A 20,300-nucleotide genomic window follows, 5' to 3' on the forward strand; every position below is an offset into this window, starting at 1 on the left:
ATGTTTCTGCTTTTCTTTTCCACAGCTATGCAATGCCTACCAAGTCCACTGAGATCTCACTGTTACAGGAACAAGGCACTAAGATGAATGTTGAAGCTGTTATTCTCACTCATGAGAGAATTGTACAGGTGTGTATTTTATAACTAAAAATATCGTGAACATCTTATTTAAAAATTACCTGTGCAAGCCATTTTTTTTGGCAAATAAGATCTCTACAGTCCGGTACACCGCTGGTGTTTCGGGGCATCAATGAAGGTCCTCTATCTCTGGCGGTGTTCAGGGCTTCCTTCGTTGTGTCAGTAGCTCAGCTTTCACTACTGTCGGTCATTCAAGTCCCGAAGGAGACTCGAATGCTGTCACACTCCAATGTAGTTGTTTCCATAACGGTTTTGTTTTACCAGTCAGAGCTGTTAGCCCTGAACTGAACCCCTGAACCTGGAGGACTGGTGGACCACTCTTAGTCTGGCCTCTACCCTTTGACTTGTTTGGCATGGGTGACCCAACCAAGGGCTAAAGAATAAAGCCCTGAATGCAGCCAACATAGGTCTCGGGATCATTGAGGCACACAAGCCTCCGAACCACAGCAAGATTGTGGCCCTCTTGGAAGGGCAAGTAAGATAGAAGTGAATTATTCTCCCAATCTATGTTATTGATACTTCCCAAGCACTCTGTCTGTGGGTTCAGCAGAATATAATGAACTTTTTATTTTGAGGAAATGTTGCAGATATGGGGAGTACTCCTTTGGAAGACTGCAAATAGGAATTTGTCTAACAACTGGACAACACAGTAACGTAATGGTTAGCATAATGCTTTACAGCGCTAGCTGTAAGATTGGGATTTAATTCCTAATGCTGTGTGTAAAGAACCTTTTATGTTCTTCTTGACCACATGAGTTTCCTGCTGGTGCTCCAGATTCTTCCAACACTCCAAAGATGTACAAGTTAGTAAGTTGTGGGCATGCTGTGTTGACATGTCAGAAGCGTGGTGACACTTGTGGGCTAACACATTTCAGACCATGTTGAACGTTGACACAGAACAAGGCATTTCACTATATGATATGTGACAAATAAAGCTAATCTTTCAACTCATTGTCACATTGACAAATAGAAAAACTTTCTCTTTCTTTAATTTTCATAGTCTCCTAGAAATATTTAAAGTATTCAGTTTTATTACATGGTAACATGTTCATTTCAAATTAGTTCCAAATGCAAATTTTATCATTCTTAAAGCGATGGCAACAGATTGTAGAGACAATATGTGTGTACTTTAAAGATGAAACTACAAAATCTGACTTTGTTTCCAATTCCAAAAAATGAGTATTCATTTATTGTGATAAATTAAATGTATTCAGTTCGGGTTACTACAGGGAACAAGGAAGGAGATTGCTGCCCTTTGGTGATTATGTCTGGTCACAGGAATAGTGCCAGAGGATTTCAAGAATGGTAATAGAGATAATCCTGGGAATTATAGACCAGTGAGTCTTACAACAGTGGTGGGCAAACCATTGGAAAGGATTCTTAGAGAAAGGACTTACAAGCTTTTAGAGAAACGTAGTCTGATTAGAGATAGTCAGCATGACTCTCTGAGGGTCAGGTTATGCCTCATGAGTCTGATTGAATTCTTTGAAGAAGTGACCCACAGAAGCAGAAGATGGTGGTAGAGTGAGTATATTCTGCCTGCAGGTTGGTGACCAGTTGTGCTCTCCAGGGATCTGTTCTGGGACCCCTGCTCTTTGTGATTTTTATAAATGACTTGGATGAGGAAGTGGAAGGATGGGTTAGTACATTTGCAAATTTCACGAAGGTTGTTGGTGTTTTGGATAATGTAGAAAGTTGTCATAGGTTACAACAGGATATTGATAAGATGCAGAGCTGGGCCAAGAAGTGGCAGATGGAGTTCAGCTTGGAAAAGTGTGCCGTGATACACTTGGAAAGCTGAACTTGAAGGCAGAGTACAAGGTTAATGGCAGATTCTTAGCTTTGTGGAGGAATAGTGGGATCTTGGGGTCCATATCCATAGTCTTTAAAGTTGCCACGGAAGTTGATACAGTGGTTCAGAAGGCATATGGTGTATTAGTCTTCATTACTTGGGAAATTGAGCTCAAGAGCCGCAAGGTAACATTGCAGCTCTATAAAACTCTGGTTACCACACTTGGAGTATTATGTTCAGTTCTGATCATTTTATTATAGGAAGGGTGAGAAACCTTTTGAGAGACCACGGAGGAGATTTACCAAGATGCTGCCTGAGCTTGTTTTATGAGGGAAGTTTGAGCGAGCTAGGGCTTCTCCCTTTGGAGAGAAGGAGGATGAGAGGTTGATTTGATAGAGGTGTTCAAGATTTTAAGAGGCATCTTCTTCCCAGTGCAGCATTGGTTAATACCAGCGGTCTTGCATGTAGGGTGAATGAGGGAAACTTTAGTGGGGTGTCGATAGGCACATGGATGATAGAAAAATGGCAAGATATGTTGCAGAGAAGCATTAAATTGATGTTGGAGTAGGTTAAAAGATCAACACAACATCATGGGCCAGAGGGCCTTTACTGTGCTGATTAGAAAAATAATAAGAATAATCGATGTTTCTTGGCCACTTCCAATTGCTCCACCCATATTGTCAATAGTGCTTCATACTTCATTTCATCGTCCTTTTTTAATATGAATTCCAGGATTTTTGTGTCTTGCTCTATCCAGGACTATATTCAGTAGCCAGGATTTTGCTGTATAAACAGCGTGAAACTACCAGCAGTAATTTATTTCAATATAAATAGATTTTAACAGCTTTATAAGTCTTAATTACTGCCAAACAATCCTTTTATTCCCCCAGAGTTGGTGAGGCTTGTTCCTTCAGATTTTTAGTACAATTCTTAACACACTAAATACTCTTCGTTTATTTTGCTTTTATGATATTGAACTGAATTAAGATATCCAAATGCAGTTTCCTGACTTCACTTCCACATGCCTGGGTGAAGGTATTTCAGTTTGCATGATTAAAAGAGGCATATTTTTGCATGATCCTTTTGTACAGGTCCGACTCGGATAAAGGAGATACACTACAACTTATTGTAGGTTGCCACAAAAATTCCCCACAAAAAACCTTATGATATAAGTGTAATAATCAATGTGTACCATTTGATCAATCCCATATGCCTATAATTCATTCCTATTTTTCAGTTGTTTTTGTAATCTCCTTAGCCTGTACTCTCAGCTTAATAAATGTATAAATGGGTAGAAGTCTCCAAATTCCATACCTCTGACACTAAAAATGAATTTAATGTACTTAGTTGAATATTCTGTATCACTTAAATGACACTGACTGAAAGAAGAAACAATACAAAAAATGTAGAGAGTGTAATATTTGCCTCAGCATGACTTCCTTTGGTACGTCCTGTATTTATAAACTGTGTTTGCTTTGCGGACTGCTGTGCCTGAATGTGGATAGCTTCTTGACATCCACTTCCCATTTATCTCGTCTCCAGGTTACCTGCTTCACTGACACACATTTTCCCATGAAAATACGAGCTGCAAATCTTTGAACCTTAGCACTACTTTTCAACACAATAGTTTATTTGATAGCCAGTAGTCTATGTGAATTTATTTTATATGTGCACTTAGTGATTAAACCAAGCCTAGAACATTCTTTATGTTTCAAGGGACCTTGCAGTGTGCTGTAGTTGTTTTAATATTGTACAAAGTAAATGTGATCAGTGTTTATTGTGCTTTATATTTTTAGGTTAGTGGTTTGAGCTCAATTCTCGTCCCAATTGTTGTGGAAGTCCTGCAAACTAATCAGCCAGAAGGTGTGCGTCTGTGCATCAAGGAAGTAAGTGTCAAAGCTGATCATGTTGAACATTTTCACAGCATAGTCCAATTAACCTCCAAGCACATATGTTGTTTCCTTTTGTGTTGTATCTCTAAGGAAGAAAACAAAACAACCAGGAATCAAAGAACTAATCAGTATATTTTCTGCATAAGTAGCACAGAATTTGGCTGATTTAGCCTAATGTAGCATAGTACCAATGCAAACACTGACTATCAAACCCCCTCCAGCTTGAATTATATTTTGACACATTGTTCCCACATTCCCCTATTTATTAATTCCCTAGGTTGGGTAAGCTATTTTTGAGCTCTTGACTGGGCGAAACAAGATCTTAAGTAAGATAAAACAGAAGAATGACTAGGTGCAAATAATTGTACAGGCATGTGTAATTCTTCATTTAATTTTGTAATTCAAGTTATAATCAATATTTTTTCTTCATCTGTTTATAAGCTAACACAGTCATTTTTGTTGCTCTTTTACTTTATTTACTTGTCGTGCTGATATTCCCAAAAGGTGTTTATTCCTAGTTTCCATGCTACTGAAGCTTTAAACCAGCCAGTCAGAACCAGCAGATGTGAGAAGCGGAATATTATTTCTCCTGGCTGAGCCAAAGTATATAATTTCAAGTTGATCTTCTTTCTTGCCATCCTGCTGTAGTATTTTGACTTTGGTTTTAGTCATCAGTCATCCTATTTGTTTTTGCTGTAGTGCAGGGGACCAATATATCTGTTAATATCACCAGATTATTCGTTTAATAACATCAAGGCCCGTCACCCTCTCTTCTTCCAATATTTCAGACCAAAAGTATCATCTTTGGTTCCCACTTCAAACTCTGTAACCACCTGATGATTTCATGTCTCACCCAGTACTTCTTAACACATAACCAGAATATAGTAATCTTGATATTGTATTTGACACAATGATAAGCATACGACTCGTCACTTAGACACCCTGTTTCCATTTTCACTTTGCCTCTAGGCCATTCCAGTCCATTCCACTTGAATATAACATCTTTCATTCTATCCCCAAAACAGGATCTGCTAACTTTAACTTGCTTTATCCCATTCCCCTTGATGCTTCTGTCCTTTTCTCACTTGGTTATCTCTTATCCTTATCTTCAAATCCCTCCAGGGTTTTGCTATTAATTACGTATCCTCTTCTGGATTTAGAACCCCTTAAAAAAAAAATGCTTCTGCATTTCTGGTATCTTGAAAATCGCAAAATCTGATTATTTTACTACTTATGACTGGTGTTTTTATTTGTAAAAATGGTATGCAGCAGAATTCTTTCCCTAAACCTATATCTTTTTCTTCATTTGGCCAAGCTTTTGCTCACCTTCGCCAACATCTCATTATCATTTGATGATAAAGCTGCTGTGAAGTGCCTTGACACAATTTGTTACAGTATAGTTGTCATGTATGTATATTTCACAAGACCCCATGTTTGATTGGGTTTGCCTTCATTCTCTTTGTGATCATCGTTTGATTCATCTGTTGCATATACATTAATTTTAAAAATGCAGATAAAGGGAACAATATCCAAGAGTGAATTTTGAAAAATGAATTGTGCAATAATAATAAGAATGGGGAATTAAAAAGTTAAATTAAACCCAGCAAAATAAAAGTGGTGAGATTTAAAAGTGTGAAGACACAAAGATAAAATCCAATTAATTACCTGGAATTAAGAAAAATGATCATAAATTCTATCAGAATGAAATTCTCAACATTTGTATTAGCAATAATTTGGAAAATGTGTTGCTTGTATGGTTGATCATGGGGTTGAATTGTTTTCTCATCTTGGCAACTCATTTGCAAATTTTTAATCACCGTATGAGAATAGAATACAGACATGTGAATTTGTAAGTCTAATGGCTTGTAGAAAGAAGCTGTCCGGTAGCCTGCTGGTCCTGGCTTTATGCTGCGTACCATTTGCCAGACAGAAGCAGATGAAACAGTTTATGGTTGGGGTGACCGGTGCCCCTGATGATCTTCCAGGCCTTCTTTATGCACCTGCTGCTGTAAATGTCCTCAGTGGAGGGACGTTCACATCCACAGATACACTGGGCTGTCTGTACGACTTTCTGCAGTGCCCAGCGATCAAGGTTGGTGCAGTTTCCATAGCAGGCGGTGACATAGCCAGTCAGTATATTCTCAGTAGTGCCCCTGTAGAAGGTCTTGAGGATTTGGGGGCCCATGCTGAACTTATTCAGTTGTCTGAGGTGAAAGAGATGCTGTTTTGGCATTTTTTTTTGCCACAAAGCCAGTGTGTACAGTCCAGGTGAGATGTTCGGTGATGTGTATACCAAGGAACTTGAAACTACTCGCCTTCTCAACCACAGACCCATTGATTTTGATTGGATTGAGCCTGTCTCCATTCCTCCTGTATTCCACAATCAGCTCTTTTGTTTTATGGACATTGAGAGAGAGAGGTTGTTATCTTGGCACCACTGTGTCAGGGTGTCAGCCTCTCTTCTGTAGGCTGTCTCATCACCGCTAGAAATAAGGCCAATCAATGTTGTGTCATCTGTGAATTTGATCAGCAGATTGCAGCTGTGTATGGCAGCACAGTCATGGGTGTAAAGGGAGTAAAGGGACTCAGGACACAGCACTGGGGGGCACCTGTATTGAGGGTCAGAGGGGCAGAGGTGAGAGAGCCCATCCTTACCACCTGTCGATGGTCCAATAGGAAATCTAGGATCCAGCTGCACAAGGTGGGATGCAGGCTGAGGTCTCTGAACTTCCAGGGAATTATTGTGTTGAATGCTGAGCTGTAGTTCAGAAACAGCGTTCTGTCGTATGCATCCCTGTTAATTTGTGGTGTGTCCTCCGAATGCTTGGCCTTTATATACTTATCAATCAGCTGATTGGTTATCATTACGAAAGCTCACTTGTGAGGTAGGGAGGAGATTATGTTGCTGATTGATTGCATGGCCTTTAACTGACACTTTGTGGTGGTATATTTTGCCTTAAGCATACGTGAAGGCAGAACAGTTGCTCCCATGTGAAGGCTTGCCTGCAGGCAAGTTCTCTTGACAGTTTGATAATTTGATGTCCAAAGTTGTTGGAAAAAATTTGGAAAATGTGAAGCATCAGTTACAGGTCACCAATCAACCATCCAATGGCATGGTCTGTCACCAGGCAGAATGGGAAACATATGGTCCAGATCCAAAACACGGGGAGTTTGCCATGTACCCAATCAGCAATCTACGCAACGTTAGCAAATGAATTGGCAAGATCGGAGAACAACTCCAATCAACCCAATCATTTAGATGAAGGGATTAAAAGTAACATTAGCAAATTTGCAGATGACACAAAGCTGGGTGGCAGTGTGAAATGTGAGGAGGATATTATGAGAATGCAGGATGACTTGGACAGGCTGGGTGAGTGGGTGGATGCATGGCAGATGCAGTTTAATGTGGATAACTGTGAGGTTATCCACTTTGGTGGGAAGAACAGGAAGACAGAGTATTATCTAAATGGAGTCAAGTTAGGAAAAGGGGAAGTACCATGAGATCTAGGTGTTCTTGTACATCAGTCACTGAAAGCAAGCATGCAGGTACAGCAGGCAGTGAAGAAAGCTAATGGCATGCTGGCCTTCATAACCAGGAGAATTGAGTATAAGAGCAAAGAGGTCCTTCTGCAGCTGTACAGGGCCCTGGTGAGACCACACCTGGAGTATTGTGTGCAGTTTTGGTCTCCAAATTTGAGGAAGGATATTCTTGCTATTGAGGGAGTGCAGCATAGGTTCACAAAGTTAATTCCCAGGATGGTGGGACTGACATATGTTGAAAGATTGGAGCGACTGGGCTTGTATACACTGGAATTTAGAAGGATGAGAGGGGATCTGATTGAAACATATAATATTATTAAGGGATTGGACATGCTGGAGGCAGGAAGCATGTTCCCGCTGATGGGTGAGTGCAGAACCAGAGGCCACAGTTTAAGAATAAGTGGTAGGCCATTTAGAACAGAGTTGAGGAAAAACTCTTTCACCCAGAGAGTGGTAGATATGTGGAATGCTCTGCCCCAGAAGGCTGTGGAGGCCAAGTCTCTGGATGCTTTCAAGAAAGAGATGGATAGAGCTCTTAAAGATAGTGGAATCAAAGGTTATAGGGATAAGGCAGGAACTGGATACTGATTGTGGATGATCAGCCATGATCACAGTGAATGGCGCTGCTGGCTCGAAGAGCCGAATGGCCTACTCCTGCACTTATTGTCTATTTGTATTAGCTTTGGATTTCATATCCAATAGAATTTTAGCTTTAAAATATAGTCATCCATGAAGGGGATACATTGCAATACTTCAGAAGCCACTATTAAATCAAAAGGAAATGGTGTAAGGCTACTGCTGCACTGATGATAAAAAGGGTGTACTCTGCCATTAACTGCTTGAGATTTTAACATCCCAGTTGTGATATGTCTTTTATCTTCTCTATCCAAACAGCTTTCTGCTATGTTTTCATATATTTCAAGTAGCATTGTTGCAGTTATTCAGGATGTCAGGAGTTGGCAATACAAAACATCATTCAGCTCCTAATGACTTTCATATCATTGTACGTTTATTTTCATTTTGTGCAACAATTGAAACACCTGCATAATTTATATAGTTGAATAACTAGGTAGTTAGCTTATTGCCATTAGATTTAACTGTTAGTTCAAAACAAAGAATACCTTCTCTTCTGTCATCAGATTTCTGAATGGTCATTGAACCTCAGTATATCTTTTTTTTTGCACTATTTATTTATTTTGTAATTTATAGTAATTTGATGTCTTTGCTCAATACTCCTGCCACAAAACAACAAATTTTGTGGCATAGAAGTGCGTGATAATAAACCTGATTTCTGTTTCTGAATCTGACGTTAGGTTTTTGATTTTGTGGCCTTCGCCACATCAGTGGTGTGCAGACTTCCCCTAGAAACATGCTTACTGATTTTTGCAATTTACTGCATTGAATTAAGGTGTAATTACTTTATTCAAATGTGTCTACCCTGCCTACACCTCAGCTGCAGTTTTTTGAATTTCATCCCCCAATTTAAATAGGGCCTTAATACAGTCTAATGGCTAAATGAAAACATTTTTAAGTGTGTATGAATTCTATGACTTCTTGATATGTTAAGTTTGGGTTTAAAAGAAAACATAGGAGAGAGAATTACATAAAATTTGTCAAAACAAGCCAAGTGATTAACTTGCCTATGATCATACAACCTTCCTAACTATCTTATTACAACATGCTTCTACATTTTTTTTTCTCCCTATCATGTATGCATTGTTTCCTTTTTAAAAGCATGCTGCTGCTACCTGCATCAATCATTCTGTGAGGTAGGAACTGCCACAAGCTCAGTATTCATGATATAAAGAAATTTATCCAAAATTCTTTCATTAATTATGCCCTCTGTCACCCTTCAATTTCTAATTGCTCTGATTTTATTTTCCCTCAAATGGTGGTGGTTTATCCACGTCAATTCTAGTGAATTCCTTCATGGTTTTCAAGGCCTCAAAGTTCCACTTTTAATCTTCTCTGCTCCATGTATCAATATTATTTATTTATTCTGTGGACAAGACTATCCTCCATGTTGTGTTCGATATTGAGGGAGAGTGCAGAGAGAGACACCCAGATGGCCCCATGCAGGCTATTCGACTGAACTTTATTGATATTGTACAATATGTGAACTCTTCCCGTGTGGGAGTGGCTAACTGAGTGGCATAGGATTGACCCATTAACTACCGCAGCACTCCATAAGCCAAATACACTGTAACATCTATATTGTTTTAACATTATTTACTTGCTTTGCTATTCCATTCCTGTAAATCTGAACTCCAATATTGTACTCTTCTTTTGTGGATACTTCAGCTTGGATTACTTTTTGTATATACAGTTCTGTATTTCCAGCTGTATTTACTCCACAGTGCATTTTCATTTCTATCAAGGACTAAATGATAAATAATATACAACGTGGAAATTGGCCCTTTGGCCCGCCGAGTCAAAGTCAACCATGAAGTACCAGTTTCAGTTTAATCCAGTTTTATACTCTACATTACTGCCAAACTACCATAGAGTCTACTGCACACGAAGGGCAATTTTCCCCCTCTTCGTGCCTTGTGGCACATTGGATGGCAACCTTGCCATTTGTTTAGCACTTGTCTTTTTTACAAGGCTGAGTGGCTAGCTTGACACTCGATCCAGCACGGATGGAAAGCGTGCAATGAGCCGGCTGGGTTCGAACCCGGGACCACTCGCCTTGAAGTCTGGTGTGGATCCCACTACACCACCGGCCAGCTTAAGAGAAAGTTACATCGACCACTTAACCCTCCAGTTTGCACACCTCTGGAAGGAATAAGAAACTAGAACACCCAGAGGAAACCCATTGGTTACAGCAAAAATGTGCAAAGCACTAGAGCGTTCGCGGCACACAAACACACATATACCCACACCCCTTTTTGGGGGTCAGCAGTGAACCCAGGTCACTGGCGCTGAGGCAGTGACTCTGCTGTCTGCTTCGTTGTGTTGAAAATAAATTAATTCAGTTTGTTGTATTGAATTTCAAGTGTCCCATTAGTCTATTTCAGTATTGCATTTGTTGCATTTCTCATCGTTGTTGTCTTTATTCCCATTTGGGCATCATTATCAAATTTTGATATCACGCATTCAATTACTGAGTCAAAAATCATTACTGCGTGAGGTAAACCACAGAATCTTCAGTTCAGCTCTCAGCAGAACAGGGTTTTTTTTTTTGCTTTCAGCCCATCCAAGAAGTGATCTTATGTTTTCTGTTTTGTATCTTTAAAAGCCATCCGCCACTTGGTCCCTGACTTACCTGCCCTAACCTTTTTAATAAATATTTAATATTACACCTTACTGAAGATCCTTTGAAATGTTATGCATACTACATTGACTGCTTTCTGCTTGTCACCTCAAAGTAATCATTTGCTCTATGGATCTGTTACTTATGGGGAAAGTATATGATTAATCCGTAACTTACAAAATACTTCTTACCATTGGAGAAGACTCCTTCATTCTGTGTTTGATCAAATGTCATTCGGGTGGAAAAGTCCTTAGTGTAATTAAGTTTGCAGTGTAATTAAATTTCTGTGGACAATATGCAAGAAATAAATGATGTAAAAGTGACACTACAGTAATACCGAAGAAATTAAAATTCATTTGCTATTTGTGTATGTATAATGCCTGTAATATAGTAAAATGTCACAGTTTGCATTCTTGGAACAATATATAAAATAATTTGACAGCAACTCACAATAATTATGTACAGGACATCAGAAGTCTTGTTAAAGAGAGAGGTTTTGCAGAAAAAACTTCAGTAGAGAGGTTTGACGAGGGAATTCCAGATCTATAGGTTAGATTAATTGCCACTGTAAGGCAATTAATATTAGATGTTTGAGGCCAGACACAGAGAAGCAGTGAAAACTGGAAAAGGCAATAGAGTGAGAGGGATTTGAAAGCAATGATGGGAAGTTCTGAAATTGGGTGTCGCTGTGAATTACAGGTCCCAGGTTGTTAATGGTTTGCCTCAGCTTTATACCTGCTGGAGAGAGGTGAAGGATAAGGGACATAGTGTTTGACAGAGGAATATGACAGTGGGGTATGGTGACTGTCTGCCATTAGCCATTTAAAGGCAGTACTGTAATTGCAGGACTATGCACTTACATTATTGGTCAGAAATTCCAAATTTATTGACAGATTCAGAACCCTAGATAGAGTTCATAGCACCTCAGTGGCTAATTCTGGAGCAAAACGTAACTTGCTGAAGGAATCAGTGGGTTGAGCAGCATTAGTGGAAGGAAGGAACTCCTCTACAACTGTGAGACCAACCACAGATTAAGGGACCATTTCACAAAACACCTATGCTCCCAGTTGCAGACCATTTCAACTCCCCATTCGCACAATGACCTGCCCACACTTCGCCTTCTCTTCTGAAGGAAGAAACCCAAATCAAACTAGAGGAGCAACATCTAAACTGGGTAGTCTACAGCCCAAAGGCATGAATATTGAATTTTCCAGTTTTATATATGAAACCCCAGTTTCCTTGGGCTGCTTACATCTAGGGAATACACATTCCGGTGCCACCGAATCCGTGAGATTGAGACGGCTCTCCCACCCTAAACCCTGGATTGTCTGAATGCTGTGTAATTTGCTACCCTGTTACAACTCAGTGCCAAGAAGTAACAGACAGCACAGTGTATATGATTAAAGGAATTGTGTTTATGAATGTTAGCTTAACTAAAAAGTTAGTAAGGAAAAGAAAGCAAAAAACAAAAAGGGCCCATTATAATTAAACAGTCAAATGTGCGCTAGTTGAAGCTGAGCTTTTGCAAAAGTCATATTCACTGATTCCCAGTTGACCTCCGCTTGTTCCATTGAATCACAGTCCCCCATCGGGTCGAATCCTACAACCGGTTCTCTCCAGCGTCTTCTCTCTTCATCTCCCGCCAAACAAAGCCACCAGTTCACACCAGTGTCTGGCACTCAAAAAAAAAAACCTGCTCCCCTGATTGGATGGCTCATATTCCAAAGCACCCATTATTTCTAATCATACCCCAAACACTGCTTCTACAGAAAGACTATTACATTAGCAGTGAAACCTTTACCCTCTTCCCCCACTCCTCCTCCTGACCCTCTGGTTCTCCCATCTTTATCTACCCGAATCCAGCTCTGGTAGCAGTGTGTGTTCCTGCTTATCTCCTTCCAGCAGCTGCTCCCATCTTCACACTCCCCTCCCCCCACCTTGCTCCATTTTTTTTTGTTTTCCTCTCCCTCTTTGCCTCAACAGTCTTCCAGCTCCCTTGCCTAGCACTACCTGCCTGTCATCTTACACCCCCTCCTTAGTCCACCAATCACCTGGGAATCCTCTTCTCTCTATATTGGCCATCTCGCCTTCCTGCTCTCAGTCCTAGTGCAGTGTTTCAACCGGAACTGTTGATAGTTTATTTCTTCCAAATGATGTTGCTTGACCTGCTGAATTCCTCCAGAGGATTGTGTGATTCTAGCAACTGCACTCTCTTGTGTTTTCAGTGGCAAAATCTCAATGTTTTTGAGTTCCCCAGGGTTTTTGCTGAGGTATTGAGCTTGAATTTGAAGGGGGCAATGAGTATTTTATGGTTTTAATTTAGTTTAATGTAATTGCTTAGATTACTTTAATTTTTTTAAATATTTGCCAAGATTTAGTTTTAAGTTTCTCTGAATGTCAGACACAGTAAAGCTATTAAATTATACTGAGCTATAATAACTGCTGAATCTGTCAAGGGCTTTGCTAACAGTTGAAGCCTTTGGGTGCAGGGCTTCCGAAGTGGATCGTCAGAGGTGTTTCCACCATTCAGATTACACTGATGGACAGTGGAATGCTTCAGCCAATCCGAATACCATTATGAATGTGGGAAGACAGCAGAGGGTTGAAAGAGCAGTTCTGAGGTGAAACGTGGTATTCACATTTCCTCTCAAATCTACTCGCACAGATTGTAGTTGTTTTCTGAGCAAATAGTAACTGCCCAAAGATGAAATGAAGCACGTAGTTTGAACAGTTAACTCATTCAGCATTCATTGTCCCCTTCTGAAATAATATTAGCTTTAAACATTTCTTTTTATATTTTATTGTAAAACAGTTTAGCATTTTTTTTAAAAACCCCTATCAATTTTGTGATGTAAAATATGTGATGTGACTTTGAATCAAGATAATTTTATGCAGTATTATCTTGGTATTAGAGGTACAGGGTATGTATAAATCAGCACATTTTTCTTTGCTTTCTTGCATTTTCAATTTTTTATAGCAAAACTGCAGTCTAGTGCCACAGCAGGTAGATCTGCTGCTTTGCTGTTACAGGCGATGGTAAGCAAATTCATGCTTGTAATAATGTCCTTGAGGTAATGGAATTTGATACTCCATGCACTCCAGATGATACATGATTCCAATCCTTCATTACGTCGTTGACTTCTAATTCCCACGGGTTGGGAAATTAATACAGCCCAAAGGTATTGCATATCTTTTAAGCAGGAATAATTAAAAATAAAACACGGATAGTTCAATCCAGTTAACTTCATCTTCTCTCTCTTATAGAATGGCATGAATATTCTTGGCTACTTTAATAAATATTTTCTCATGTTCAGTTAGAAATATACAAAATTCTGGAAGGATTTCTATTATATCATTTGAAGAATTATGTCTAGGAAGCAAGTCTTTGAATGGGAGCATCAAGGTGAAAACATAAGTATGTGCACATGTAGACATAGCCACCCACAGGATAAAATCTTCTACAAGAGATTTCATAACGTGGTTCTTTTAACGTCCATCTGCTGTTCACAGCATTGAACTGATCTATATTAGATCATGTGATTTTTTTTTCATGGTTTATATGTCAGGACTTGGTCTCAGTTAACAATTCATTGCAGTATGCAAGATCTGAGGCATTATCATGAAATATTAAACTGAGCTCCATCTCCTTTCTGCCGATGTCATTTTGTAGGCTGTTTTCCTTGCTCTTTAACAAACCTCTAAGTTGGCTCATCTGCATCTTGACATTCATGATGCTGAAGTCCAGCCCAGTCTTCTTGTTTTATTCATTACCCACTGGTTAAGCAAGGGCCCCTCTCCCCCTCTCCCCCTCTCCCCTCTCCCCCTCTCCCCCTCTCCCCCTCTCCCCCTCTCCCCCTCTCCCCCTCTCCCCCTCTCCCCCTCTCCCCCTCTCCCCCTCTCCCCCTCTCCCCCTCTCCCCCTCTCTCGTAACAAACTTCATACGCAACCCTATGATCCATACCTTATAGTTTTATATCATGAAAGAAAACTACTTTAATACACTTTATGAATAAATAATATCCCCTTTGCCATATTGGATTTAATATATTGGATCTATAAGCAATTTGAACATGGCTTAATGCATTCCGAGCTTAACAATAAAGATGCTTACCTAAATATTTCTTCCTCTTCTTGAAACAATTTTGTACTCTTGTGGCCACTTACCATTTTATTCTATGGACTTCAGTATTGCTAACAAGGCTGAAAGGTGGCTGAAACAGGGCGTTCTAAAGGGAATTACACTGAAATGAGACTGCAGAGAATCACTTCTGACTCTTGGGGTCAAATAGGCTCGTCCTGCACTGACATGATTCTTTTATTTGTGAACATTTGTTTCCTTATAAAAATACATATTTTAAGGTTTTTCAGAATATTATTTGATAAGGTGTTAATGTTCTAGATTTCCAAAATATAATGTTTAGTTTTGATGTTTTAAGACCATAAGACATGTTCCAGATAATATTTGGTTTTCATTGTTTCCACAGCACACTGAAGCTGATTTCCATGCCCGTTTCAAGGCTAGACCAGAACTAGAAGGACTGTTAGCACAAATGAATTGACTGTTTACCATTGAATTATGGCATCTAGATCCGTGATTGTATTATATATTTAATAAAATAAATGTTAAATTTTTGTGATCTTGTGTGATTTCACTGTCTTGAAATTTGTTTCCTATAATTCACATGCAGCTTTTTCTAAATATGAACCTGAATGGTATGGGTGTTGTTAGTGAATGTAATGGCATGAGATTTCAGGCATTGCATTTGCAATAATAAACTTTTATCCAACCTGATTTTAAAAATTGTCTGCCAGAAGTGGACTCCTTGTTTCACTTAATTTATTTACAAATCTATTTTGAAATAAAAATAGTATACAAAGTAAGATGGATAAATGTGTACTAAATAGTCAGAGAGTTCAAGTGACATTCCTTTTTTTCATATCTGTCATTGTTATCTGAATGCTGAATTTAAATTGCAATCTCGATGGATGTAGTTGGGCAGATTTTGGCTAGTTTCTGTCAAATTTACATTTCCATCTGTGTTATTCCTTCCTTTCAGATTTATTCACATTACATCACTATTCACAAAAAGGTAATGCTAAATACACACTGTTTAAACAATGTGCTTTAATATGAGCATGAATAATAGTCAGTTGGTATGGTCTAATATTTAACCTATTGAAAATGCTAAATAATAACCTGAGAGGATCTTTTTTAAAGTTACCCCTAAAAAAATTGGGCATTGCAATATAATGAGAAGGTTGTATTGGACATTTCTTGGCGAACATTAGAGTAGGTATTCAGTAACAACTGCAGTGTCATAGATGAATCAATGACACATTTAGCCTTGCGCACAAGTTTTGGTAGTATGCCGTGCACGAAAATATATTTGCATAAAAGAGCGTAGAGGTAGGTACTCTCATAATATTTAAGAAATATTAAGATGAGCTCCAGAATGCTAAAGCCAAATTTTATAAAGTGGGATTAGGCCAGAATGGATATAGTAAGCTGACATTTCGTTGAAGCCATGTATCAGACCTGATGCAAGGTCTCAACCTAAACTGTAGACCATCCCTTTGCCTCCTCAGAAGCAGATTGACCCACTGAGTTTCTCCAACAGTTTGCTTTTTGTTTGTTAATTAGTCTGTACAGTTATTCCTAACAGCCTTTTCACTTAGTTGCATTGTAGTGTCTATTGTATTAGTCTAAAATAAATCAAATATTATTTTGAAATTATATTAACATTTGCATAATAATTGATAAAATTAAGTATTTATTGTTGTGCTCATTGACAATATTATACATATAAAAGTATTACATCTACTCTAGCAAAAACATGGCGTATGTTAAAATGCGATTGAAGTTTGAAAGGATGACTCCTTTGACCTGACTGAAGTTCGTCTATGCTCATCAGCTTCCATGGAGTTTATATTGTTAATTAATCTCCAGGGACAGATTTACTTCAGCTGAGCTTTCTGTAATTAACAACACAAGAATAATGTAACTTTATCTACTTTGCTTCTGGTGATAAAAGTTATGTTTATTAATATTCTGGCACTATTTCCAAATGGGCAACATTAGAGGTTTGCATAATGTGGGTAATATCTGCCCAAAGAAGGTCTGTTATGTTCCAACACATGAGGATAACTGAAGAACCCAGACAGATATTAGATCTGTATCACATTCATAGACACACAAAAGACTGCTGTTGCTGAAAATGGGACCAATAAACAAGCTGCTGGAGGAACTCAGGAAATGGGGCAGCATTTGTGAGGAGAAGTAAATTGTCAACATTTTAGGTTGAACCTTGCATCAAGATCTGAATCACTCCTTAAAGCACTCCCACTGATTGACCCGTTGAGTTCCTCCAGCTAATTGTTTGTTGTATTAAATTCATAGAACTCGAACATCCATTTAATATAATCCCATAACAAAATTTATCAACACACACAAAATGCTGGTGGAACGCAGTAGGCCAGACAGCATCCATAGGAAGCAGCACAGTCGACGTTTCAGTCCGAGACCCTTCGTCAGGACTAATGTATCAGTAAACTTTAAAAGTGGAAGTGGGGGTATACAAGATAGATCTAACTAGAAATTTAAAGACTGTACTCTTTAAAGTTAAAATGAGAGTTAAAAAGAAGGGAAGATGAGACAGATGGTATGTGGATCTAGGCCGGTGGTTTGATATGTAAATTACCCAAGTTGCAATCCTCGCCAAGATTTTCCTGTGTCTTTTGGAAATAGCTTTCCCGTACAACTCTGCAAGCAGCCAAGTGCATTTTCCCTAGAGAAAGAAGCCTACTTTGAAATGCCAAACTGGTTTAATGTGGGTATTTCACTTCTAACTGCTGTTCTACTGGTAGGAGGGTGTAGGGGAAACATGATTTAGCGGCATTAGCTCAAAGACTACGGACTAAGAAATCTGTCTAAGAAGTCCTAAAGTGAAAACAAGTGCGCATAAGATGTAAAACACAAGAGGCAGCAGCTTCAGAAGTGCCTGTGGTAATTAAAGTGCCAAGAATCCCTTACAATTTTGGTGGAGAACTGAAAAGATATCCTTGAGCTTAAAAGGAGACATGATTTAAATTGACAGGGAAATTTAGGCTTCAGAGAACTCTGAAGAATTTAGAATAGATTTCCAAATAGCATTTTGGGAATGAAAACATTGAAGTTATAGCAAGTTTCTCTGGCTGGATGAGCTATAATCTTTATACTTATCCCCTAGTCTTGATATTTTTGAAATGGCAACAGAGAGCTGCATAGGTTTCTGACACTTCCAACTGTATATTAAACACAGATTGATAGATGGACATCAGGTTTTTATCACTGACATATGTTGTGAAATTTGATGTTTTGCAGCAGCAGTACACTGCAAGATATAAAAAAATTCCAATAAGGAATAAAAAACTAAAGAGAGGTTGTATTAATGCAGGAGAATGAAGCTGAAATACAAGATAATCCATTAATTTACTGAATAGTGCAGCAGGCTTGAAGAGCCAGTAGCTGCCTCCTATTTGTTGTTGCTCTGCTGTTTTCCCTTGTTTAAAAAAAAAGCAAGTTTTACAATTAAGTGGCCTCATACCACAAAATGTTCATCTACAATTACTATATGAAATAGATATTTTATCATTTATACCTTTCAATCCATTTTTGTGAACTTGTCTCATCAATCTTTTTTGTTTCCATTTTGATTTATTATCATTAAATCTCTCCTACCTTCCACCTTATCAGAGGACTTTTCTTTTATTCTATCCTTCCCTCCATTGCTCGTTCTGTGTCTCTGTACTGAAAGTCTGTTGTGTTGTGTTTTGTAACTCCAAAATGTAAAACTAATTGAAAGAAAAATACAGAGCCACGTACATTTAGTTTTCACTTTAGTGAGGCACACACTTATGACATGGTGCAATAGTTACGTATGCCATTCACATAATTTGTACATGAACTTCTTAATGAATTATGTAAATAATGAATGCTTCCTCAAAAATGACTGAAATATTAAATACCCTACACACCCCTGCTTAGCTATAAACTCTCTCAGTATAGAATACATCACAACTTATGTAACTTACTGCTCTCTAGTCATGCGGTACTGTATACTGCATACATATATATAATACATAAGCAATATGTATAATATAACTATAATATAAAGATCCATAGCGTAGTAAATTTTAAATTGTCCTATTCAGGCCTAAAGATTCACTCACTGAGGAGGATTTCTTATTCTTATGGGATTCTGTCTTTTCTGACAAGAAGTGTGGGAGGTGGGGTGGGGAGTGGTTGTGTGAACCAATCTCAGGTTTTGGGGCCTCCTTCGTGGTGTTTGTAGGAGATGACTCTAGGACTACAGGAAGTGGTTCTGACAGGTCTGGACACCTTTCTTCTCCAGCAATTGACTCTGCTCTCCTCATCCCCGGATGATATCAGATGCAAACTCCACTGTTGAGAGAGTGGTCCAATTCTGGCCTTAATCTTTCCCAGTGCTCACTTTTGATCACTGTTATACTCCCTCACTAGGACTGCTTGTCCATGTGTGAAACATCAAACCTCTCTGTTTTTGAGGAGCCTACAATTTGTTTCGGCTGTTTGTCATATATACTCCTTCTGTGATTGGGTTTGAGGAAATCCAAGCGTGAGCACAAGGGATGACCCAGGAACAGCGTAGCTGGTGAGTGGTTGGTTGTGGAGTGTGCTGCATTGCGAAATGCAAGGAGGAAATCGGTGAGCTTCTGGTTCAGTGTCAGTGCAATATGTACTGTTGACATTGCATTCTTTAGGCTCTGGACAAACCTTTTCATTTTCACTAAGCCATTTGTACTGTGGTACTGTGCAGATGTAATAGGTCTTATTCCATTCATTCATTTTCAGGAGTAACTGAGATTGTCTAGCAACAAACTGTGGTCAATTGTCTCAGTGCTCTGGGACACTAGTCCTTGAGAAGAGGCTTCTCAACACATCAACAGTGTGCGAGGCTGTAGTGGAGGTCACCTTGTAGCTGCATCCACTACTACCAAGAAATTTGTGCCTAAGAATGGTCCGACAAAATCCACGCGATTCCGCTGCCAGAGCAATGCAAGCCATTCCCAGGGATAGTGAGATTCTGCTCTGCGCATTTTATGGACGTGTTGCCATCCTGAACAATGCTTGGTGAGCTGCTCGATCTGCTGATCTATCCCAAGCCATCAGACGTGCCTTGAACACGCCTAGATGACCAACATGTAGCTCCTCCAACACCTCAGCTCTCAGCTTGGATGGTACAACTCTCAATCCCTACATAAGTCAATGCCTGTCAAGGGCACATTCATCCCTGGTGCTGGGGAAAAATGGGATAACTGGTTTTTGCTGCACATTCCAGATGTTTTGGGTTACCACTTGGACAGTGTGGTTTCCCTTTAGATCATCTCTGCCGTAATAGAGAGATTTTTGATTTGCTTAGGGAGAATACATCAAGAGAAGTGACCTCTTTCGTAAATTGTCAGGTATTTCATTTTCCAATGGTAAACAGGACAATCCATCAACATTTCCAGTATTAGTTGTCATCCTGAATTCAATCTTGTAATTGTGTCCTCCAAGAAACAGAACTCATCTCTGTTGTTGTGCTGCTGCTGTTGGTGGCATACCCTTCTGTGGATTGAAAATGGACACTAGTGGTTGATGATCAGTAATAAGGGTAAACTCTCTCCCA

The 20,300-nt window shown here is 39.1% G+C and overlaps 1 protein-coding gene across 1 annotated transcript in view; it reads left to right on the forward strand.

Annotated features, from left to right (window-relative positions):
* mrpl48 (mitochondrial ribosomal protein L48) overlaps positions 1–15,246 on the forward strand; it is a 55,899-nt gene extending 40,653 nt beyond the window's left edge. Inside the window, exons 6-8 of the mRNA XM_063052921.1 lie at positions 26–128; positions 3,726–3,815; positions 15,099–15,246. Of these exons, the coding sequence (XP_062908991.1) occupies positions 26–128; positions 3,726–3,815; positions 15,099–15,173 (268 nt within the window). The 3' untranslated portion in view covers positions 15,174–15,246. The remainder of the gene's footprint in view (positions 1–25; positions 129–3,725; positions 3,816–15,098) is intronic.
* Positions 15,247–20,300: the final 5,054 nt, after the last annotated feature.

Source organism: Mobula hypostoma, chromosome 7, assembly GCF_963921235.1.
Source record: "Mobula hypostoma chromosome 7, sMobHyp1.1, whole genome shotgun sequence".
Lineage (NCBI taxonomy): Eukaryota > Metazoa > Chordata > Chondrichthyes > Myliobatiformes > Myliobatidae > Mobula > Mobula hypostoma.